Raw genomic sequence first — 26,101 nt, 5'->3', positions numbered from 1 at the left:
TTTATTACTATTTCTGAAAAAAAAAAAAAAACACTTTTAAAACATGAATGAGAATTGTTTTGCTGTACAAGAAAATTTGCTTTGCTGATGCCGCTGCTAAGTCACTTCAGTCGTGTCCGACTCTGTGAGACCACATAGAGGGTAGCACACCAGGCTTCTCCATCCCTGGGATTCTCCAGGCAAGAACACTGGAGTGGGTTGCCATTTCCTTCTCCAATGCATGAAAGTGAAAAGTGAAAGTGAAGTTGCTCAGTCATGTCCGACTCTTCACGACCCCATGGACTGCAGCCTACCAGGCTCCTCCGTCCATGGGATTCTCCAGTAAGAGTACTGGAGTGGGTTGCCATTACCTAACTTTACCTTAAATAATGATTATTTCTCTTATGTCTCCCTTGGGTTCATTTTTTTTTTTCTTTTTCTTCTATTCAGACAGAGCAATTGTCAGAAAACTGGAATGGGAAATCATACAAGGGTTGTAGTGTTTATTCTAGCAGGTTTAACAAGTAACCCACAAATGAAAATTGCTTTATTTATCTTTCTACTACTCACCTACGTGCTAAGCATCACTTGCAATCTGATTATCATCACACTCACCCTGGTAGATACTCACCTGAAGACCCCCATGTACTTTTTCCTTCGAAATTTTTCCTTTTTAGAAATTTCGTATACTACTACATGCATCCCTAAATTGCTGGTTATGATGGCAACAGGGGACAAAACCATTTCCTATAACAGTTGTGTGAGTCAAGTGTTTTTTGCCTTTCTTCTTGGAGCGTCTGAATTTTACTTACTGGCAGCAATGTCCTATGACCGCTATGTTGCCATCTGTAAGCCCTTGCATTACACAACCATCATGAACAGTAAAATCTGCATGCAGCTTGTCCTCAGTTGTTGGGTTGCTGGATTCTTTGTCATCTTTCCACCACTCCTCTATGGCCTAAACCTTGACTTCTGTGCCTCCAACGTTGTTGATCATTTCTATTGTGACACCACTCCCCTCCTACAAATCTCCTGCTCAGATACAAAGTTAATCGAGATGATGGGATTCATCTCAGCTGTGGTGACACTGGTGATCACATTGGTAATGGTGATTATATCATATACCTGTATTGCCTTGACCATTCTAAGAATTCCCTCAGCTAGTCATAGGAGAAAGGCTTTTTCAACGTGTTCTTCTCACATGATTGTGATATCCCTTTCTTATGGCAGCTGCATCTTTATGTATGTTAAACCTTCAGTCAAACAAAGAATATCTTTTTCCAAAGGAATTTCAGTGCTCAACACCTCTGTTGCTCCACTTTTGAATCCTTTCATTTATACCTTAAGGAACCAACAAGTGAAGAAAGCCTTCATGAATATGATACATAGAGTTGTTTCTTTCTCAAAGGAATGAATATAATTTGCACTATACATAAAGAAGATAAGCAAAAGGGCATCAATCAACAACAGCATATCCAATGTAGTTCTAATACATATTTCCTCTGCTTTTCCTCTCATTTTTACAACATTAATCTTTATTTAAAGCTTTATTTTTACACAAATTTTGTGCTAGAATTTTAATTTTATTTATATTCATCTATAGAGATTTATTTTGAATCTCACCTTCTTTGTACATGTGAAAGAAATTGAGACACATTTTAATTTGTTTCTTTATCTCTCAGTTCTAGTTAGTCAAGCCTAAAAGTATCCTTACATTTTAAGTATATTTAAAGCAGCTTGTGATACCATGTTATTACTATCTTTTAGTTGTTATCACTTAATACCTACTTAAATCTAATATCCATTTATATTTTTCATACTACTAATTTATTAATGCATATTCTATTTAAAATAATTGAAAATTAAAACATAAATTAATATAATGTTCACATTCATATTTTAAATGTTTATTAAAATATGATTATTGTTTTAATACATTCTTTAGAAATTAGTTCTTTATAAGAAAGTATATTTGACTACTATCTTATGAGCAAAATAAGTGATAGGCAGGAAGAAAACTACATATAATATGTAATTGACCAGACAATTTTATATGTTTATTTAAAAACCATAAAATGAACTATATTTTAAAGGCTCTTTGGGTCTTAAACATAATTGTAGGGAAAATGTATATTTAAACAAATTATTACATTTTTGGTGATAATTTAAGTATCATTTTTATCCATTTTGTGAAAGTAGAGCTAATGACTCTAAAGCATTATTAAACTTTTAGAAATTTTAAGAACACAAAAGTTGAAGAACATACAAATATACATTTTGAGACAATCTAATTAAAATAAGACTTAACACTCTAAATTCCTGACTAATTTTGATTCTGTTATGTGCTAATTGGGAGGGATGTCCTTTGAAAACATAAGTTCAAATTAAACCACTACTTTATCATTGAGCTATTCTGAAATATTATATATATTTTAAAGTTCTATCATCTACACTGTATTTAACATAGAGCATGTACTGAAACTCTTGATAAGGATCCAGCAGTTTTAAACTAAAATGTCCCAATTCCTATTTCTTTCTGTACCAAGGTAGATTAAAGTTACATCATCTGTCATCTTCATTATTTCAGTTTGTCTATGAAATATCAATTTGATTATTTCTAATCATGCTGGTACCATCACCTTGGAATCCTGAATCCTCAGAGAATTTTCTACTACTTTTTGTTTGTTTTTGATTAAAATAGATCTCTAACATAACTTTTAAATAGAAGTACAACTTACTTCTTAAGAAGGCTTCCATGTGAAATGCTAAACTACTTTATCCTTAATTTATCCTATCCTATCCTTATCCTAAAAGCATTTATTCTTAAATGCTTTCACCTTTTCATCTCTACTGAAGTAGGCTGAACAACAAATATGGCATTAGAGATAAGAACTCTGTTTATTGACTACTCCATAAATGACAGAAACTGGTAGGTGTTTTATGCAAATCATATAATTTTGGAAACAATAGTGTGATATAAAATTTATTACCATTATGCATAAGAGCAAATGATAGCTCAGTGAAGCTACTAGAAAGAAAAATCAAGAAGACAATCCTATTAATAATTGCATCAAAAAGAATAAATTGCTCAAGAAGAATTTTAACCAGTGTTGTGAAATATTTCTATTCTGAAGTATAAAACATTGATGAAAGGCATTGAGTATGATGCAGATATATGGAAAGATATCCTGGGTTTACGCATTAGAAGAATTATGTTTTTAATATATCCATACTACCCAAAGTTATCTATAAATTTAATGAAATACCTGTTAAGATTATGACATTTTTCACAAAATTAGAACAAATAATCCTAAAATTTTATGGAATCACAATAGATCCCAAATAGTCAATGAAATTTTCAGAAAAAAAGAACAGTGCTGGAGATCTCACATTCGTTTACTTCAGACCATATTATAAAGTTACAGTCATCAAATCAGTATGGTCTGACAAAAAAAAAAAAAAAAGGACACTGAGATCAATGGAACAGAATAGAAAGCCCAGAAACAGTGCATTATGCCTAAGTAACTTCAGTCATGTCCAGCTCTTTGTGACCCTATGGACTATAGGCCACCAGGCTCCTCTGTCCATGAGATTCTCCAGGTAAGAATACTGGACTGGGTTGCCATTCCTTAGCAAACAACTCAATTAAAAATTGGACAGAGGGCCTGAATAGACGTTTCCCCCCCGCCAAAGAAGACATACAGATGGCCCACAGGCCCATGAAAAGGTGCTCTACATCCCTGATCATCAGGAAAAAGCCAAGCAAAACCACAATGAGATACCATGTCAAACCTATCAGCATGCCTATCATCAAAAAGACAGTAAATAATACATGTTGGTGAGAATGTAGGGGAAAGGCAGCCCTGGTGCACTGTTGATGTGAATTTAAACCGATGTAGCCATTGTGGAGAACATCATGGTGATTACTCAAAAATTAAAAATAGAACTATCCACACAATCCAGCCATTCCACTCCTGAATATTTATCTAAAGAAAGCAAAAACACTAATTTGAAAAAAAATAGATGCACCCCAATGTCCATAGTAGCATTATTTATAGTAGCCAATATATGGAAGTAACCTAAAGTCCAGCAAGAGATGAATGGATAAGGAAGAAGGGGTGCCTGTATATGGGCAATTGAGTATTACTCAACCACGAAATGAAATGAAATTTTGTCATTTGTGGAAACATGATGAAGCTGAAGGGTATTATACTTAAGGAAGTAAGTCAGACAGAGAAAGACAAATGCCAAATGTTTCACTTATATGTGGAATCAAAGATAAAACAAATTTAACAGAACAGAAAGAGACTGACAGATACAGAGAAGAAGCTAGGGGTTACCAAAGGGAAGAGGAGTTGGTGGAGGGTTAAAATAGGTGAAGGGGATTAAAAGATATGAAGCGATATTTTTAAAACAAATTACTTAGGGAGATGAAAATGTCAGAGTAGGAAGATGCTGAGCTCACCTCCCCCAATGAATACATTGAAAACACATCTACCTATGGAACAATTCTCACTAAAAACAAATTGGAGACTGCTAGAAAGATTGCTATACAACTAAAAGTGTAAAGAAAGATCCCCTCAGAGTCAGGTAGGAAGGAAAAAGAAGCAATCCGGTAGGGAACTTCAGCCTTAGGAGGGGACACTGAAGAGGGGAGAGGTTACATGGATTCAGAAGTCCTCTCTGGGGAGTGAGCAGTTTGAACCACATATCCACCACAGTCCTAGAGTCTAAGACTGGGAAAACAAGTTTCCTTGGCTGACTTAAAAACCTATGGAGCTGGCAGCAGGGCTTTGGGAAACTTATACTCTGTGAAGAGCATATATACTTTCTTGCTCCTGAAACAAGGTGGAAGAAGCAGATTGAGACTCCCTGGGACTCTGGTCATTTTCCCATACTGGCCACATGTGTGCCCTGGCCAATGTCAAAGTGTTCACTTCAGCCCCTCTTGCTCCATGGTGCAACTCCCAACTAGGGCAAGGGGATAAAGTCAGTTAAAATCTGGCACTACATCTGAACATGGTAGGGGTGGCCTTTGCTGGTGGTACTCATAGAGGTAGCATATCAGGTCCAGTCTTGAATACTAGTGTGCCAGAGCCCCCCAAGAACACACCCTGGCCTGCAACAGGTGCCCATTCTGGCCCCTCTTACTCCAGCTCTAGCCCCTTCTGGATAAAGGTGTTGATGATGAGAGGCAGGGAGAGCACACACTTAAAGGGAACAGGAAATCAGATATAACCTGACCCTCAGTGCTTCTTCTTCAGCACCAAGGGACAGTCCATATATTGATGGGGCTGTGTTGGCCTCTGACCATAGAAAAAGCCCCAGCTTACATCTGGCTCTGATTCTAGCCCCTTCATCTCCAACTGCCATCCCACCAAGTTGATAGCCGCCAGCACAGTCCAGGGGAAATAGGATTTGTACTCACTTCTGATCCAGATCTCTGACCAAAGTCACTAGGCACACACAGACTGTCTAGTGATGCACCCACACAAGACAGCCTTCAAGACAGGGATAGATATGACTGTTTCACTGGATTTCATAAAGACAGAAATTTAAGCCACAAGAAGATGGAGTAATTTGTTTCAAATCAAACAAAAGAAATTTGAACAAACAACTAGTGAAATGAAAAAAATAATTTAACAGATAAACAGTTCAAAATATTAGTAATGAAAATGTTAACTGAACTAGGGGAAACAATAGATGAACAGAGTGATAATTTTAACAAGGAGCTAGAAAATATGAAAAAAGAAAACTATCAGAGTTGGCTCTTGTTCAGTTGCTCAGTTGTGTCTGACTCTTTGGACTGCAGCATGCCAAGCTTCCCTGTTCTTCATTATCTCCTGGAGTTTGCTCAGACTCATGCCCATTAAGTGTGTGATAATATCTAATCATCTTATCCTCTGTCATCCCCTTCTCCTCCTGCCTTCAGTCTTTCCCAGCATCAGGCTTTTTGCCAATCAATCAGCTCTTCACATCAGGTGCCCAAAGTATTGGAGCTTCAACTTCAGCATCAGTCCTTCCAATGAATATTCAGGACTGATTTCCTTAAGGGTTGACAGGTTTGATCTCCTTGCTGACCAAGGGACTCTCAAGAATGTTCTCCAAAAACATAGTTTGAAAGCATCAGTTCTTTGGAATTCTGTCTTCTTTATGATTCAGCACTCACATCCATACATGACTACTGGAAAAATTATAGCTTTGACTATATGGATTCTTGTTAGCAAAGTGATGTCTCTGTCTATGTTTTTCTTAGCTTTTCTTCCAAGGAGCAAATGTCTTTTAATTTAATGGCTGCACTCACCTTCCACAGTGATTTTGGAGCCCAAGAAAATAAAGTCTGCTACTGCTTCCACTTTTTCCCTATCTGTTTGCCATGAAGTGATGTGACCCAATGCCATAATCTTAGTTTTTTGAATGTTGAGTTTTAAGCCAGCTTTTTCACTCTCTTCTTTCACTTTCATGATGAAGCTCTTTAGTTCCTCTTTGCTTTCTGCCATCAAAGTGGTATCATCTGCATATCTGAGGTTGCTGATATTTCTCCTGGAAATCTTGATTCCAGCTTGTGAGTCATCCAGTGCAGCATTTCATATGATGTACTCTGCATATAAGTTAAAAGGCAGAGTGACAATATACAGCCTTGGCATACTCCTTTTTGAATTTTGAACCAGTACATTGTTCATGTCCAGTTCTAAATATTGCTTCTTGAACTGCATACAGGTCTCTCAGGAGGCGGGTATTCCATTCTAGGGGGTCTGGTATTCCATCTATAAGAATTTTCCACAGTTTTTTTTGTGATCCACACAGTCAAAGGCTTTAGCATAGTCAATGAAGCAAAAATCGATGTTTCTCTGGAATTGTCTTATTTTTTTTCTATGATCCAGTCTATGCTGGCAATTTAATCCCTGGTTCCTCTGCCTTTTCTAAATCTAGCTTGCACATCTGGAATTCTCAATTCAAGTACTGTTGAAACCTTTTTTGAAGGATTTTGAGCATAATCTTGCTAGCATGTGAAATAAAAGAAATTTAAAGGTACTTTAAATACTGGTATTGCTTTTCTTTGGGATTGGAATCAAAAATGCCCTTTTCCAGTCCTGTGACCATTGCTGGATTTTCCAAATTTGCTGGTATAATGAGTGGAGCACTTCAACAGTATGATCTTTTAGGACTTGAAATAGCTCAGCTGGAATTCCATCACCTGTACTAGTTTTGTTTGTAGTAATGCTTCCTAAGGCCCACTTGAGCCACGCACATGATGTCTGGCTCTAGGTGAGTTACCACACGATCATGGTTATCTGAGTCATTAAGAGCTTTTTTATACAGTTCTTCTTTATATTCTTGCTACCTCTTGTTAATATCTTCTGCTTCTGTTAGGTCTTTCCATTTTTTGTCCTTTATTGTGCCCATCTTTGCATGAAATGTTCCCTCGATATCTCCAACTTTCTTAAAGAGATCTCTAGTCTTTCACATTCTATAGTTTTCCTCTATTTCTTTTCATTGTTCGCTTAAGAAGGCTTTCTTATATCCCCTTGCTGTTCTTTGAACCCTGCATTCAGTTGGGTATATCTTTCCCTTGCCTTTCACTTCTTTACTCAGTTATTTGTAAGGCCTCCTCAGACAACTATTTTGACTTCTTCCATTTCTTTTTCTTGGGGATGGTTTTGTTCACCGCCTCCTTTACAATGTCATGAACCTCTATCTATAGATTGTAAAGCACCCTAACAGGTCTAATCCCTTGAATCTATTCATCACTTCCATTGTGTAATCATAAGAGATTTGATTTAGGTCATACCTGAATTACCTAGTGGTTTTCCCTACCATGTTCAATTTAAATCTGAATATTGCAATAATTGATGATCTGAGCCATAGTCAGCTCCAGGTCTTGTTTTTGCTGACTGTATAGAGCCTCTCCATCTTTGGCTGCAAAGAATATAATCAATTGGATTTCGGTATTAAACATCTGGTGATGTTCATGTGTAGAGTCGTCTTTTGTGTTGTTGGAAGAGGGTGTTTGATATAACCAGTGTGTTCCCTTGGCAAAGCTCTGTTAGGCTTTGCCCTGTTTCGTTTTCTACTCCAAGGCCAAACTTACCTGTAAGGATTAAAGTCATACATATCCATTAATTATAATCATAAAATAAAGGATCATGAGAGAAGACACACAGACAGAGTAAACAAGTTAAACAAATATGAAATATCAGTCCAAGTAAACAGGTTTTGAAAAAATATATTTTATATAGTATGAGAAAAATAGCATAGCATGTAAAGCAAAAAATAATTTATTTCTATCTTTAATAGTCATGCTGTGAAAGGTTATTGCTGAGCCATGAAAGATAACAGAATTCTTGGCCGCTGGAGGAGAGGAATTCAATCCAGGGCCAATGATAGCCCTTGATTGCTCAGAGCTTTTGTGTAATCAAGTTTTATTAAAGTATAAAAGAGATTGAGAAAGCTTCTGACATAGACATCAGAAGCAGGCAGAAAGAGTGCCCCCTGCTTGTCTTTAGCAGAAAGTTATGGTGTTGGACGGGAGGCCTGGTGTGCTGCAATTCATGGGGTTGCAAAAGTTGGACACGACTGAGTGACTGAACTGAACTGAACCATATACCTACTAGCAGGCTGCTAATTAGAGAAAGCAAATATCTCAAAACTCAGAGAGAGGCAAAAGCCCTCTCACCTACAACATGCATTTTGAGACAACATTGGCTAAAGGTGAGTCATCCTGGGCCATAAAACGATTGACATGAATCTTGAAGAAAGGCAGGTTTCCAAGGAAATACATAATCTTAATAACACAGATTAGGAGAATAATTGTATGAGTAAAGCATACTGGTTTGTTGAGCCATTATCGGTTCTAGTCTTAGTTGGGACAGACTTGAAGAGAGACAGTTCAGTCGCTCAATCGTGTCTGACTCTTTGCGACCCCATGGACTGCAGCACACCAGCCTCCCTGTCCATCACCAACTCCTGGAGATTACTCAAACTCATATCCATTGAATTGGTGATGCCATCCAATCATTTCACCCTCTGTCGTCCCCTTCTCCTCTCACCTTCAATCTTTTCCAGCATCAGGGTCTTTTCAAATGAGTCAGCTCTTCGCATCAGGTGGCTAAAGTATTGGAATTTCAGCTTCAGCATCAGTCCTTCCAATAAATATTCAGGATGATTTCCTTTAGGATGGACTGGTTGGATCTCCTTTGTAGTCCAAGGGACTCTCAAGAGTCTTCTCCAACACCACAGTTCAAAAGCATCAATTCTTCAGTGCTCAGCTTTCTTTACAGTCCAATTCTCACATCCATACATGGCTACTGGAAAAACCATAGCCTTGACTAGATGGACCTTTGTTGGCAAAGTAATGTCTCTGCTATTTAATATGCCATCTAGGTTGGTCATAACTTTTCTTCCAAGGAGTAAGCGTCTTTTAATTTCATGGCTGCAGTCATCATCTGCAGTGATTTTGGGGTCCCCCTAAAAATAAAGTCTGCCACTGTTTACACTGTTTCTCCATCTATTTGTCATGAAGTGATGGGACCAGATGCCATAATCTTTGTTTTCTGAATGTTGAGCTTTAAGCCAGCTTTTTCACTCTCCTCTTTTACTTTCATCAAGAGACTCTTTAGTTCCTTCTCACTTTCTGCCATAAGGGTGGTGTCATCTGCATATCTGAGGTTATTGATATTTCTCCCAGCAATCTTGATTCCAGCTTGTGCTTCCTCCAGCTCAGCATTTCTCATGAGTACTCTGCATATAAGTTAAATAAGCAGGGTGACAATATACAGCCTTGATGTACTCCTTTCCTGATTTGGAACCAGTCTGTTTTCCATGTCCAGTTCTAACTGATGCTTCCTGACCTGCATACCGATTTCTCAATAGTTGAGTTTGGTGGTCTGGTGTCTAGGGTAAATACCTAGTTCATTAACATAGCTTAAGGAAAACATTTCCATAAGGAAAATGCATTGGTTAGCTCAAGGTTTGAGAAAACTTAAGTTCAGGTGGAACCAGGTGTCATCATTGCAACACAGAATTTTTAAAAAATCTCTTTTTAATTTTCTATCAGTTCAGTTCCGTTCATTTCAGTTGCTCAATCGTGTCTGACTCTTTATGACCCCATGAATCGCAGCATGCCAGGCCACCCTGTCCATCACCAACTCCCAGGGTTCACTCAGACTCACGGCCACCGAGTCAGTGATGCCATCAAGCCATCTCATCCTCTGTCGTCCTCTCCTCCTCCTGCCCCCAAACCCTCCCAGCATCAGAGTCTTTTCCAATGAGTCAAGTCTTTGCATGAGCTTGCCAAAGTACTGGAGTGAGAAGGGGAAAAAAATCTGAACTTGTAATTTGTTTCCTCCTTTTGCTTAAGAAAGATATAAAAAATGCCTTGACACTTGCAGCCTATTTTCTCCGGCCTCTAGCCTTCTTGCCTGTTACCCTCTCAGCTGGTATGCTAAAACTCCTCCATAATGTGATTCTGTCTTTATGTTGGTATGGTCTACAGTCCTGTCAGGAACCTATGTGTGTTCTATCTTGTTTATTCATCATTTCTACTGTAATTGATCATAGCCATGGCTCCAAATGGCTTGCCATCACATCTGCATTTCAGCAGTAAGGGGGATCAAGAGGAAGAGGAGTGAAAATTCCATTTTTCAGAGTATGATCCCTGGAAGTTGCACAGATATCTCCATTTACATCCTTTGGACAGAATTTTGGCACTAGGCTGCAACATGTTGCATGATTGGCAAGGTATAGACATACATAAAGGGTTTAAAACTATAGAAGTGGAGAATTCTTACTTATTATGAATCTTTAGCTGAAGATCAAATAAAAAAATATCACAAAGACTATTTGGATAAAAAATGGTTTTTGAAAAAGAAATTGAGGGCATATGGGACATGAAATGCTAGGTGTGTCTGAAGAATTAATGATACTGCATTTATACTGAGATATAATGTTTCCTGGACAGGCTAATCATCTTATATTGTTACTTCTTGTTATCAACATAAGCAATGTTTTCTTTTCCTGCTTCCAGATCCTACCTATGTGTTTGGGATTTCAAAACATGAGTGTGTGGAATAAACATTCTTGTTGGAGACACTTATACTGAGATCTCTGGGGACATAGTTAAAGGTATATATATATATATATATATAATACATGTATATGTATTATATATATACATATATATAATATATAATTTCACTGTTAAAAATATTTAGTGCCTGGGGAGAACATTTGAATAATAAATGTTTGATCTTTGCAATTGGTGTTCTTAGATTTCCTATCCTCCTGAGAATAATTCACAAATTTTAAATATCTTCCTACAGAGCACAGAAAGCATAAATACTCCATGGGTCAAGTGTTGGTTTATTTTATGGCATTTTGGGTGATACTTAAAAAAATATTCAATACATAAATATGTATTTATTTGTGTACCTTTCTAAGAATTTGTCCATTTCTTCTAGATTGTTAATTTATTTTATTTTTTTAAATATGAAAAATGTATTTATTTTAATTGGAGGTGAATTACTTTACAATATTGTATTGGTTTTGCCAGACATCAACATGAATCCGCCACAGGTATACACGTGTTCCCCATCCTGAACCCTCCTCCCTCCTCCCTCCACGTACCATCCCTCTGGGTCGTCCCAGTGCACCAGCCCCAAGCAACCAGTATCATGCATCGAACTTGGACTGGCGATTCATTTCATATATGATATTATACATGATTCAATGCCATTCTCCCAAATCATCCAACCCTCTTCCTCTCCCACAGAGTCCAAAAGACTGTTCTATACATCTGTGTCTCTTTTGCTGTCTTGCATACAAGGTTATCATTACCATCTTTCTAAATTCCATATGTATGCATTAGTATACTGTATTGGTGTTTTTCTTTCTGGCTTACTTCATGTTGTGTAACAAGCTCCAGTTTCATCCACCTCATTAGAACCGATTCAAATGTATTCTTTTTAATGGCTGAATAATACTCCATTATTTATATGTACCAGTGCTTTCTTATCCATTCATTTGCTGATGGATATCTAGGTTGCTTCCTTGTCCTGGCTATTATAAACAGTGCTGCGATGAACACTGGGGTACACGTGTCTCTTTCAATTCTGGTTTCCTCAGTGTGTATGCCCAGCAGTGGGATTGCTGGGTCAGAAGGGAGTTCTATTTCTAGTTTTTAAAGGAATCTCCACACTGTTTTCCATAGTGGCTGTACTAGTTTGCATTCCCACCAACAGTGTAAGAGGTTTCCCTTGTCTCCACACCCTCTCCTGCATTTATTGCTTGTAGACTTTTGGATTGTAGCCATTCTGACTGGCGTGAAATGGTACCTTATCGTGGTTTTGATTTGCATTTCTCTGATAATGAGTTATGTTGAGCATCTTTTCATATGTTTGTTAGCCATCTGTATGTCTTCTTTGAAGAAATGTCTATTTAGTTCTTTGGCCCATTTTTTGATTGGGTCGTTTATTTTTCTGGAATAGAGCTGCAGGAGTTGCTTGTATGTTTTTGAGATTAGTTGTTTGTCAGTTGCTTCATTTGCTATTATTTTCTCCCATTCTGAAGGCTGTCTTTTCACCTTGCTTATAGGTTCCTTTGTTGTAGCAGAAGCTTTTAAGTTTAATATTGGAAATAAAAGCAAAATTAAACAAATGGGATCTAATTAGGCTGTTCATTTAGTAATGGAAAAATTTAATACAGTAATCAAAAAACCTGAAGAAAAACAAAGTGCTAATCAAAACATGCACAAAGTTGCCATAAAATGATCTGAGAGAAGAATTGTATGTTGAGGAGTTGAGTGAGATCTGTTCAGAGAAGAATGGAATATCAGTGTGCTCTGTTCAGCATGATGACAAAAGTATTAACTACTGGGCAGAGATGATTTTGTCTGAATAAATCTGTGTATATATCTTCTTAAAAATTGTTTGAAATTTTAAGTATTTTGGGGAGACTGATTTAGCACTGAAAAACATGATAAGAATTGGTATGTGAAAAATTTTAAATTTAAAAACTGGATTTCCTTTTAGATATGTTTTAATTCACTTTTGTTCTATTTTTATCATTAAACTTTAACCTCACTTTTCCAATCGTTTAAACATTGTTTTAGGAAAGGCATATGGAATACACAGGTGATTTATTATTGAGAAGCTTTTCCTTTTCAAATACATTTCACTTTCATAATAGCTAATACAACTAAACACTATTGCATTCATAGGCTGACTTCTAATGGTTTTGTAATTGGACTTTATTATTATTTTTTTTTACAGTGTGTGTTGGGGAAAGTTTCTGTGTTAAATTGTTTAAGTTGAAGAAAGATAATTTGACATGGTAAAGTTTGATTTAGGTGTTTAGTATATGCATTCCTACAATTTTTGTCATTGAGTCATTTGTGTAAATAAACATTTATTATTGATTGCTCCATAATTATTTGCATATAAAGTGAATGTCCAGGAAAAATAATAGTCTCTTCCTTTACCCATATTTATCTACATTATTAACTTCATGATTTAGACAGCAGATCTTATTTCCTTATCTTCAGATCAGATCAGATCAGTTGCTCGGTCGTGTCCGACTCTATGCGACCCCATGAATCGCAGCATGCCAGGCCTCCATGTCCATCACCAACTTCCTTATCTTAGAATTCTCCTATAAATCCCTCTGGATATTACTGAAAACAACTTTCATTTGTCCATATATGATTATTTTTATTTTTATTGCTGTATTTTCAACAATAGCATATGTTTCAGAGATTAGAAATAAACCTGGATATTCTAAATAGAGAAAACATTATCTTCTCTATCTCCCATAACAAAAGCTTGATCATTTTATGTGTTTGATGAGGAAGATACCAAGGAAGTAACATTTCCCTAGAGATATCATTAATCATTTTTTGTTTAAGAAATATGCTATATTTGGTCTAAAACTATTTATACAAACTTTGACTTGTCTAAGAAGACAATTTTAGAAAATACACTCTTTCAGCTCTTCATCCCATTTCCCAGTTGTTAGCTATACAACCCTGAACGATTCACCCTCACTTGAAATATGCCTGTCATTGAAAATAGTTATATCTAGGTAATGTTTCATAACTTACATGTTAGCCATCCATTTTAATATTTTTATGATATGGAAATGTATGCTTCATAAACTTTTGTCAATAATTCTGAGATTTATTATGTGTTTGAATTTTACCAAATACTTACTCCTCATCTCTTAGGCATGTTGATCTCAAAACTGTCATCGTTTTTAGTCTGTGCTTTAGACAAAGAATAAAATGGCAAGTGTAAATAACAAGTAGATGGAGAGAAATTTCATTGGTACCTACTATCTTCTTGTAAATTTTATTTATTAATTTTATATATTAAGTTGCACATTTTAATAATATTTACAGTTTTAATTTTATTAAATTTTACTTATTATTTACACATTTTTAATAGCTTTTCTCAAATTCACTGTCTTATCACTAAAAACCCAACTTACCTTTGTAGGTTTCCATAAACTTCGTCTTTATCTTTCTCTTGCTTTTAATTCTGACACCTCATATAATTTCTTGAGTACATAGTTATGCATTTCTATCCACTCCTAAATCCTGCTTTTTTTTTTTTTTTTTCACTTTAGCTGACCTACACTTAGAGTCAAACCATGTAGAGGAAAAGTTTTCTTGTTATATATTCAGGTCATCAGAATATTCTTGCTTATATTTTTTTCAGAACACAAACTGGAAAGGATGAGGATGGTGATAGATATCAAGGGAATGTAAATACCAGTAAGGACACCAAATAAGTATATTCCTGATGTCTCATATTCATACACGTAAAACTGGATCTCATTTGCCATGAAAGTAAATGAAACATTAGTCAGAAATTTGAATTTGATTGAGTAAAATGGCAAAAGTGTATTAGTCCTATTTACTGATGATAGCTAGGGGTGTGCGTGTGCGTGTGCATGTGTGTGTGTGTGTGTTTGTGTGTGGTGTGTGTGTGTGTTTGTGTTAAATACAAAACATGAAGTGATGATGTGTATTCAGGTGCTCTTATGAAAAACAGAAAATGACATCTATCATAATTCTTCCCCAAAATTAAGAGTGGAAAAGCAAGCATGTTTCTATGCTTTAACAGTCTGCTTAATTTTCCTTGAATTTATTCACTTAAAATCAACCAACAATTAATATGATCACATATATTATTCAGTGGTGAAATTAGAAGGGAAACTTTGAATCAACTGTCCAGATATCCTGGAAATGCAAAGGATTGTTTTTCATGGTATTAACCATTTTTATAACATGAAGGATCAGTGTGTTACCCATCTGAAATTTCAATTTGCTAACTCTACCTTAGACACTAGTTATCTCCCTTGTCATTTTCCCATTGGGAACATTGTTTTCTTCCTTTCCATTTTTTTTTTTTTTCTATGTAGACCTCGTAAAGTAGAGGGCATTAATGGGAAATCACACAAGAGTGACAGTGTTTATCTGGCAGGTTTGACCAATGACCCACAAATGAAAATTGTATTATTTATCTTCCTACTTCTCACCTACTTGTTAAGCATCACTGGTAACCTCACCATCATCACTCTCCCCATGGTGGATTCTCACCTCAAGACCCCCATATATTTTTTTTCTTCAGAATTTTTCCTTTTTAGAAATATTCTTTACTACTGCTGCTGCTGCTAAGTCGCTTCAGTCGTGTCCGAATCTGTGCGACCCCATAGACGGCCTCCCACCAGGCTACTCTGTCCCTGGGATTCTCCAGGCAAAAACCCTGGAGTGAGTTGCCATTTCCTTCTCCAAAGCATGAAAGTGGAAAGTGAAAGTGAAGTCGCTTAGTCGTGTCCAACTCGTAGCGACCTCATGGACTGTAGCCCACCAGGCTCTTCCATCCATGGGATTTTCCAGGCAAGAGTACTGGAGTTGGGTGCCATTGCCTTCTCTGACTACTACTACTACATGCATCTCTAAATTCCTAGGTATTATGGAAATGGAGGACAAAACTATTTCCTATAATGGTTGTATTGCACAGTTGTTTTTTAGCTTATTACTTGGAGCATTTGAATTTTACTTTCTGGCAGCTATGTCCCATGACTGCTATGTTGCCATCCATAAGCCCCTGCATTATACAGACATCATGAACAGTAAAATCTGCACACTTCTTGTCTTCTGTTGTTGGATTGCTGGCTTTTTGATCATCTTTGTACCTCTCTTTTTAACCCTAAGCCTTGGCTTTTGTGCTTCTAACATTGTTGATCATTTCATGTGTGACCCAGCTACCTTCCTGCAGATCTCCTGCTCAGACACACAGCTCACTGAGACAATGGGATTCATTTCTGCTTTGATGACTTTTGTGGTCCCATTGTCAATGGTATTCACATCATGTACCTACAATGCATTAACAATTCTGAAAATCCCTTCAACTAATGAGAGGAAAAAAGCGTTTTCAACATGTTCTTCTCACATGATTGTGATATTCTTTTCTAATCGCAGCTGCATCCTCATGTATGTTAAACCATCAGTCAAAGAAAATCTTTTTAAAAGGGAATAGCACTACTCAATACCTCCATTGCCCCACTTTTGAGTCCTTTCATCTATAGCTTACAGAACCAACAAGTGAAAAAAGCCTTAGTGAATATAACACACACAGTTGTTTCTTTTTCAAACAAGTGAATATGTTATTGCATGATGTATTAAGGAAATAAATGAAGGTGTCAATAGTAATAATAATAATAGTGTATATAATTGTAGTTTCCTCCCTTTTATTATATTTGATAATCATCTTTCTCTCTTTTCACAGTTATTTTTACAAAAGCCTTGTTTCAATGAAGCTAATTTTCTTCATGTTCTTCAATAGAAACTTTTTTCTCATCTCTCTTCCTTTTCCTCTGATTATATGAAAGTAGTTATACCAGTTTTCAAAGTGTTTCTTTTCTCTTTGAGTTTTAGTTATCAGGAATATAAACTAGTTTTATGTAAGTTATATTTAATGTAGCAAGCAATGTAAATATTATATCACATTTGTATTTAGGTTCAGTTCAGTTCAGTCACTCAGTCATCTCTGACTCTTGGCAACCCCATGAACTGCAGCATGCCAGGCTTCCCTATCCATCACCAACTCCCTGATTTACTCAAACTCATGTCCATAGAGTTGGTGATGCTATCCAACCATCTCATCCTCTTGTTGTCCTCTTCTCCTCCTGCCTTCAATCTTTCCCAGCACCAGGGTCTTTTCTACTGAGTCAGGTCTTCGCATCAGGTGGCCAAAGTTTTAGCTTCTACATCAGTCCTTCCAATGAATATTCAGGACTGATTTCCTTTGGGATTGACTGGCTTGATTTCCTTGCAGTCCAAGAGACTCTCAAGAGTCTTCTCCAACACTACAGTTCAAAAGCATCAATTCTTTGGCTCTCAGCTTTCTTTATAGTCCAACTCTCACATCCATACATGACTACTGGAAAAACCATAGTTTTGACTAGATGGACCTTTGTTGGCAAAGTAATGTCTCTGCTTTTTAATATGCTGTCTAGGTTGGTCATAACTTTTCTTCCAAGGAGCAAGTGTCTTAATTTCATGGCTACAGTCACCATCTGCAGTGATTTTGGAGCCCCTCAAAATAAAGTCTGTTACTGTTTCCATTGTTTCCTTGTCTATTTGCCATGAAGTGATGGGATCAGATGCCACAGTCTTAGTTTTCTGAATGTTGAGATTTAAGCCAACTTTTTCACTCAGAACAGTGAGGCTCTTTAGTTCTTCTTTGCTTTCTACCATAAGTGTGGTGTCATCTGCATATCTGAGGTTAAATAGTAATATTAATTTACATTTGTAATACTACCAATCTATTCATGCATAATCTACTTAATGAGCTGAAAGAAACGTGTAGCAGAGATGAAACATTAATGCTATTGTTCAAATTAGGAAATATTTTAAGAAATGATTGCTATGTGACTTTCTATAGGAACTAGTTGTTGTTTCTATTTGAGAATTGTTAAGTTTTATTAGTGGTTCAATTATGAAAGAAAAGTGCATTATCTTGCTGGTTTTTCTTTTTCCTTGTGTATTAGTTTTATTTTTTTAATTTAAATTTATTTATTTTAATTGGAGGCTAATTACTTTAAAATATTATATTGATTTTGCCATACATCAACATGAATCTGCCATGGGTGTACATGTGTTCCCAATCCTGAAACCCCCTCCCACCTCCCTCCCCATACCATCCCTCTGGGTCATAATAGCCAGGACATGGAAACAACCTAGATGTCCACCAGCAGATGAATGGATAAGAAAGCTGTGGTACATATACACAATGGAATATTACTCGGCCATTAAAAAGAATACATTTGAATCTGTTCTAATGAGGTGGATGAAACTGGAGCTTGTTACACAGCGTGAAGTAAGCCAGAAAGAAAAACATCAATACAGTATACTAATGCATATATATGGAATTTAGAAAGATGGTAATGATAACCTTGTATGCAAGACAGCAAAAGAGACACTGATGTATAGAACAGTCTTTTGGACTCTGTGGGAGAGAGAGGTGGGGGATTATTTGGGAGAATTGCTGGTTTATTTTAAAAATTAAAATTAAAAATGAAATACAATGTTTACATACCCAATAAGCACCCCCTTCAATAACTTGCAACACTTCTGAAGCTAATTGGAGAGTGATTGTAAATATCTGTTAAATGAAAGAGAACAATGCTAACAAAATGTATTCATTCCTTCAGAGTGTCATACATATGGACATAGAAATATATGCCGATATGTCCTAACAATGAAACCAAATTAGTAGAATAAGCTGAATTTTTCCTTCCTTAAGTAATTTTGAAATTCCTATACTTAATATTCCTATTATACCTTTGTTGGTAATAATCTGGATTTTATTCATCAAAGGAATTTCTATGTTTGACCAAAATTTTAAAATATGAAATATGATTAAAACATTTTCACAGAGGCTGATTCATGTCAGTCTATGGCAAAAACCACCACAATATTGTAGAGTAATTAGCCAATTAAAATAAATAAATTAATTAAAAATTTTTCACAGGTACACAGTATGTTTCATGATTTTTTGCCAGAAACATATAAGCATTAAACCATAATATATTTTTTACTTCTTTTTTACTTTACCTATGGGTCATGATTTGAATACTATCTAAAAGAATAGAATAAAATGTAGTCAGGGAGAAATATACATATATTATGTAATTGATTGGATTATTTTACAGATTTCTGTTCAGCTTGGTAATGAGGTGAACATTAAAAGAAATTTCACTCATAAATAGTGTTTTTGAAAGAGTAAAATAATTGCATTTTCTCTTGATTATTTGTATATCTACATCTTCCATTTTGAGAAAATAGATATAATGATCATGGAGCATTATATAACTTCTGTAAGTTTTAAGAGCATGTAAGTGAAAATAATATATATATATATATATGGTATATATATGTATGCATGTTCCATATTGAGACTGTATAACATAGGAAAAGCTTAAGAATCTCTCAATATTCTCAAGTTATGATTCTGTTATGTGTTAACCAAGATAGAGTTTGGTTAAAAATACATCGCCTTCCAGTTAAGCCATTAATTTTTCATTAGAGTACTCTGAAATGCTTCATTTAAATATTTTCAATAGTTACTTGCCATAAAAGATACACTCACACTCCTAATAAGGACCTAGCATTATTGAACAGGCATCCTCACTCCCACTCTTCTCTTCCCAATTCCAGGAAGATTAAAGTTATACTCTCAATTTTTACTGCTTCAAATAGTCTATGATATATCACTTCCCATTAGCACTGACCTCTGAATTCTGATTCCTCAGTAGTTTAATAGTATTATTGTTGTTTTTAATTGTCTTGAATATGTAGCACAGCTTGTCAAATTTAGGTAGAACTTCTTAAGAGAAAGTAGAATTCTTTGTGCCCCCATGGACTAGAGTCCATGGGAATTTTCCAGGCCAGAATTCTGGAGTGGCTAGCCTTTCCCTTAGCCAGGGGATCTTCCCAATCCAGGGATCGAACCCAGGTCTCCTGCATTGCAGGCAGATACTTTACCAGCTGAGCCACAAACATTTAGAATATATTGGTGGTGGTTTAGTCACTAAGTTGTGTCTGACTATCGAGACCCCATGGACTGTAGCCTGCCAGGTTCCTCTGTCCATAGGATTCTCTGGGCAAGAATGATGGAGTGGGTTGCCATTTCCTTCTCCAGGGGATCTTCCTGACCCAAGAATTGAACTCAGGTCTTCTGCATTGGAGGCAGATTCTTTATCAACTAAGCTACCAGGGAAGCTCTTTAGAATATATTACAACTATTCTTTTAATATCATGAGAAAGTATAATTCAAAAGTCATACACCTTGATTCTTTAAAACATTCATATTGTAGGAGTCACATTGGAAATATTTTTAAAAATGTGTTTTGACAAATAGGGACTAAACAAATTATTTAACAGGAAAGAAGTCTTAGAATATCATGATCTCAAAAGCAGTTTGCTACATGACTGTATCATATGATACTTACGCAGAAAAAATAGGTGCTCATGAATAGGATTCTGAAAAAGTTTCTTTCTTTGCTTGTCAATTTAATATTACCTTTCACTAGTTATCATGTGGTTTCAGTAAATACATAAAAGAAAATTGAGAACCAATGACTGGAGATAGAGTTCATTCAGCTTAGACTGACAGATTCACCATACTGTAAATTGTTATTTTCCTGTTTCTATTTTGCAAGAGTAATAATGTAGACTATGACTGAGAGGTTATCCTCTTGATCCTGCTGAATTTTTTCCTAAACATTTTACTATATTTTTTCCTCTGAAATTTCTCCTTCTAAAGAATCTCATCCCCACTGGTCTATAAATTCCTGATAACCACTGTGAAGTGAAGTGAAGTGAAAGTCAGTCAGTCATGTCCAACTCTGTGACCCCTTGGAATACAGTCCATGGCATTCTCCAGGCCAGAATACTGGAGTGGGTAGCTGTTCCCTTCAATGTTTCATATTGTCTTCTTTCATGAACCTTTATTCCTCTACTTCTAATTATTGGCTAAGTATTCCTTGGACTCTTCATACCAATTATTTTACATTGGTAATTAGCTCTTTATTGAAATTATTTCTCATTATTTTCAAACTGTAAGGTAAATATGTATGGATATTCTTGAGTTTCTTTTTATTTCTGTTATTTTCATGGCTTCTGTTCTCTGAATCTCCCTCTGGTATGATTATGAATTTTCTTTCTTTTCTTTTACTGCATACTCAAAACTGTATGCAAATGTTGAGGGCTCTGGATGATGATTAACACTACAAATAAGATGTAATCTATGATTGTCAACAGTTAAGGCAGGAAATCTTAACCAAAATAAGGGATGAGATTATTCAAACCTTGTTTCACTTATTTTTTGAGAAATGGTGGATTCATTGTGCTTCTTAGGGAATAAGATTTCAGTGCTCTGAGCTAAACACCTAAGTTCTGACCCAGAATTTTCCAATTTGACAAAGCTTAAATGTTAAATTTTGGCTTCAGAAAGGAAGAGACAGCAGGAATTTCTTGAGATTCTTCATAAGTAGGTGCTTTTTTTTTTTTTTGTAAGAGTATTTTTTGGTAACACTATCAGTTTATTTGTGCATACACTATCCAATGAAATTAAAACTAATTGTAGCAGAGATTAACCATTATTGTTATTGCTCAAATTAGAGTATGTTTAGTTTAAAAATCATTGTTTAAAGCATTTTCCATAGAAAGTAGTTGTCGGTACCTATAAAGGAACTTTTAACATTACAAATATTTCAATTACAGATGAAAAATGCCTTCTATTGGGGGCTTATTTTATTTGCATTAAAGTATAATTCCTTTACAATTTTGTGTTAATTTCTGCTGTACAAAGAAGTGAATCAACTACATGTATACATATATCCTCTGTTCCTTAAGCCACCCTCCCACTGTCCCCATCCCACCTCTCTAGGTCATCACAGGGTACCAAGTTGTGCTATACAGTAGCTTCCCACTAGCTCTCTGTTTGATATATGGTAGTGTATATGTGTCAATCCTCTCCCAATTCATATCACCCTGCCCTATCCAGAGAAGGCAATGGCACCCCACTCCAGTACTCCTACCTGGAAAATCCCATGGACGGAGGAGCCTGGTAGGCTGCAGTCCATGGGGTCGCTAAGAGTCGGACACGACTGAGTGACTTCACTTTCACTTCCATGCACTGGAGAAAGAAATGGCAACCCACTCCAGTATTCTTTCCTGGAGAATCCCAGGGATGGAGGAGCCTGGTGGGCTGCCGTCTATGGGGTCGCACGGAGTTGGACATGACTGAAGCGACTTAGCAGCAGAAGCAGCTTGAAAGAAAAGTTATGACCAATCTAGACAGCATATTAAAAAGCAGAGACATTACTTTGTGAGCAAAAGTCCATCTAGTCAAGGCTATGGTTTTTCCAGTAGTCATATAAGGATGTGAGAGTTGGACTATAAAGAAAGCTGAGCACTGAAGGATTGATGCTTTTGAACTGTGGTGTTGGAGAAGACTCTTGAGCATCCCTTGGACTGCAAGCAGATCTAACCAGTCCATTCTAAAGGAAATCAGTCCTGAATAATCATTGGAAAGACTGATGCTGAAGCTGAAACTCCAATACTTTGGCCATCTGATGCGAAGAACTGACTCATTTGAAAAGACCCTAATGCTGGGAAAGATTGCAGGCGGGAGAAGGGGACAACAGAGGATGAGATGGCTGGATGGCATCACCGACTTGATACACATGAGTTTGAGTAAACTTCTGGAGTTGGTGATGGACAGGGAGGCCTGGTCTGCTGCAGTCCGTGGGGTCTCAAAGAGTCTGACACGACTGAGTGACTGAACTGAACTGAATAATAGCTTTTATTTTAAAATAGGAAAAAAGAAAAAGAAAGTTTTTTGAATAATGCCTGCCAGTTACAAAAACTAGTCAAGAAAAAGTCTCTAGTATAAATAATATAGTTAGAAAAAGACATTTTAATTAATGACTATGAAACATTGCTGTGTGCTTCACTGGGGCTCACATGGTAAAGAATCTGCCTACAATGCAGGAGCCCGGGTTCCATCCCTGCCTTGTGAAGATCGCCTGGAGAAGAAAATAACAACCCACTCCAATATTCTCTCCTGGAGAATTCCATGGACAGTGGATCATGGCAGGCTACAGTCCATGGGGTCGCAAAGAATCAGACACAACTGAGCAACTTACACACACACACACACATACGCACACACACATGAAATACTGCTGTAGCACCAGTCAGTGAGAAAAATTGTACTTAAAAATCATTTTATATACAAATGAATATATAAGGCTTCTTAATGTACCTGCAGACTATTAAGGAAAGTAATAAGTTTATTATAAACTGAATAAAATAAAAGCAAGATTAAAATATAGAAATACTAATTTTAGTTTTTCTGTATTTTTTCCTTAGTCATATAGATTTAAGAGATTGTTAATGACTGAGAATTTTCTCATGCGGAATTTAGAGTGTTAGTCACTCACTCGTGTCCGACTGTTTGGTATCCCCTGGAGTGTAGTCGGCCATGTTCCTCTGTCTATGGAATTTCCCAGGCAAGAATACTGGAGTGAGTCTCCATTCCCTTCTCCTGGGGATCTTCCTGACCCAGGGATGGAACCCAGGTCTCCTCTGTTGCAGGCAGATTCTTTATGGGCTGAGTCACCAAGGAAGCCCTGTTAATAAAGTATATGGAGAGACAAGCAAATGGAGGTAAAGAAAATGCACTCTCTGTGCTCAGTCATGTCTGAGTCTCTGCGACCCCATGGGCTGTAACCCGCAAGGGTCCTCTGTCCATGAGATTTTCCTAGCAAGAATACTGGAGTGAGTTGCCATTTCATCCTCCAGGGGATCTTCCCCACCCAGGGATCAAACCAGTGTCTCTTGAGTCTCCTGCATTGGTAGGTGGATTCTTTACCTGTGACCCAATAGGGAAGACTGTTTAGAAAATAACTGAAAGAAGTTAGTAACAAAATACATAAGAAAGAAATAGAAATGGATAAAAGATATAAAAATGATGAGATATTTTCTAGATTCAGAAAACAGAAAATATGAACATATAAATAATCTGTTAGGATAGGGTCTTTCAAAGGTGGCTCAATGATTGACACTGAATTGCAGAGCAAAATTTCAAATAATTTAGTCTTCTATTAATGGTAAGTAGGACTTCTGTCAAGGAGAAAATCTCATATTTATATAAGTGATTGACATTGACCAACATACTCATTTTGATGGAATCAAAGTAGACTTGAGAAAATATTTGCACATAGGTATGTTTCTGAATATGGAACATTCTATGGCTGAGAATGAAGAAAACTCTTTTCTAACTTGTAACTTAGTTTTTGTTTCCTTTAGCTTTGATAAGAGGGGGGAAATGAAGAACCATTCAGTGGAAATAGACTTCCTACTCCTAGGACTGACAGATGACCCACAATTGCAAATTGTGATTTTCCTGTTTCTATTTTTCAACTACATCCTGAGTGTAAGGGGGAATTTAATCATTATCCTCCTCACCTTTCTGGATCTCTGTCTCAGGACTCCAATGTATTTCTTCCTTCGAAATTTCTCTTTCTTGGAGATTTCATTCACAACTGCCTGCATTCCAAAATTCTTGATCAGCCTTTTGACTGGAGACAAAACTATTTCTTACAGTGGCTGTGTAACACAATTGTTATTTTTTCTTCTATTAGGAGCTACATAATTTTATCTTTTGGCTGCCATATCCTATGACTGCTATGCTGCCATCTGTAAGCCATTGTATTACCCAATCATTATGAATAGAAAAGTGTGCCATCAGTTTATACTCAGCTCTTGGATAACTGGCTTCCTAATTATATTTCCTCCTTTGGTCTTAGAACTTAAGCTGGGTTTCTATGCTTCCAAAATAATTGACCAGTTCCTCTGTGACACTTCCCCTATCCTTCAGCTCTCTGACACAGACACACATATCCCAGAATTGATGGCTTTTGTCTTAGTTGTGGTGACACTTATAGTCACTCTGTTGTTGGTGGTCCTCTCCTACACATACATCTTAAAAACTCATTCTAAAATTCCCTTCTGTTCAAGTACCAATAAAAGCCTTTTCCACCTGTTACTCACACATGGTTGTTGGATCTATCACTTATGGGAGTTGTATTTTTACATATATGAAATCATCAGCTAAGAAAAGTGTGACTTTAAGTAAAGTTGTAGCTGTGCTCAGCACCTCTGTTGGTCCTTTACTAAACCCCTTCATTTACACCTTAAGGAACCAGCAGATGAAAGAAGCTCTCAAAGATGTGCTTCACTGGTTTTGTTATTTTCAAAACAATGAGCAAAAATGTAGATATCAGTAAGATGTTGTTGAAATATGAGTGAAGGAATTGAAAACAGTTTTCAATTCAGCAGTTCATAGCTATGACATTTCTCTGCTCATTGATTCATTTCACATTGGGTTTACTCAACCTTATGAATCTCTGCAATTTTTTTTTCTTTCTGAGTAGATAATTTTATTCTTTAATAGTAAACTGCTTTCTTCCATGCAGAAGATTAAATTCTACCTCTGACTAGAAATATCTCTTCTCATCAATGATGTTATCATGTGCTGACTGCTTTCTAAAAATGAACTTTACTGTATATTCTTATTTTTTGTTTGAACAAGTGTTTTATTTTTTATTTTTACTTTACAATATTGTGTTGGTTTTGTCTTAACTACTTCAACATCTGTGCTAATTGATAAGCATTGCATCTGCTCTTTTTTTATGGTGTATTTTTCTTTTATTTTCTTAAATATAAATTTATTTTAATTGGAGGTTAAGTACTTTAAAATATTGTATTGGTTTTGCCATACATCAGCATGAATCCACCACAGGTATACATGTATTCCCCATCCCGAACTCCCCTCCCTCCTCCTTCCCTATACCATCCCTCTGGGTTGTCCCAGTGCACCAGCCCCAAGCAACCAGTATCATGCATCAAACTGCATCTGCTCTTAATATTTTGTTCTGCTAAAAATGTGAGACAAACTCAAACCCTGATCGTTATTGCTGCTGCTGCTAAGTTGCTTCAGTCGTGTCCGACTCTGTGCGACCTCATAGACGGCAGCCCACCAGGCTCCCC

At 36.4% G+C, this 26,101-nt stretch overlaps 2 protein-coding genes and 1 pseudogene across 2 annotated transcripts; all 3 read left to right on the top strand.

Annotated features, from left to right (window-relative positions):
• The first annotated feature begins 454 nt into the window (after positions 1–454).
• LOC104985880 (olfactory receptor 6C74-like) lies at positions 455–1,393 on the top strand. The gene has a single exon (XM_010836273.1). It carries the CDS (start codon positions 455–457, stop codon positions 1,391–1,393), a length of 939 nt encoding a protein of 312 aa, XP_010834575.1.
• A 14,026-nt stretch (positions 1,394–15,419) lies between these two features.
• LOC104985916 lies at positions 15,420–16,639 on the top strand (annotated as a pseudogene).
• A 7,738-nt stretch (positions 16,640–24,377) lies between these two features.
• On the top strand, positions 24,378–25,338 carry LOC104985915 (olfactory receptor 6C6-like). The gene is given in 2 exon segments (XM_010836309.1): positions 24,378–25,043; positions 25,045–25,338. Coding segments are annotated over 2 exon segments (960 nt in total).
• Positions 25,339–26,101: the final 763 nt, after the last annotated feature.

This window comes from Bison bison, unplaced genomic scaffold (genome assembly GCF_000754665.1).
Source record: "Bison bison bison isolate TAMUID 2011002044 unplaced genomic scaffold, Bison_UMD1.0 scf7180017864062, whole genome shotgun sequence".
Taxonomy (NCBI): Eukaryota; Metazoa; Chordata; class Mammalia; order Artiodactyla; family Bovidae; genus Bison; species Bison bison.
The sequence above is the reverse complement of the archived record's forward strand: the minus strand, read 5'-3'. Positions and strand labels throughout refer to the sequence as shown.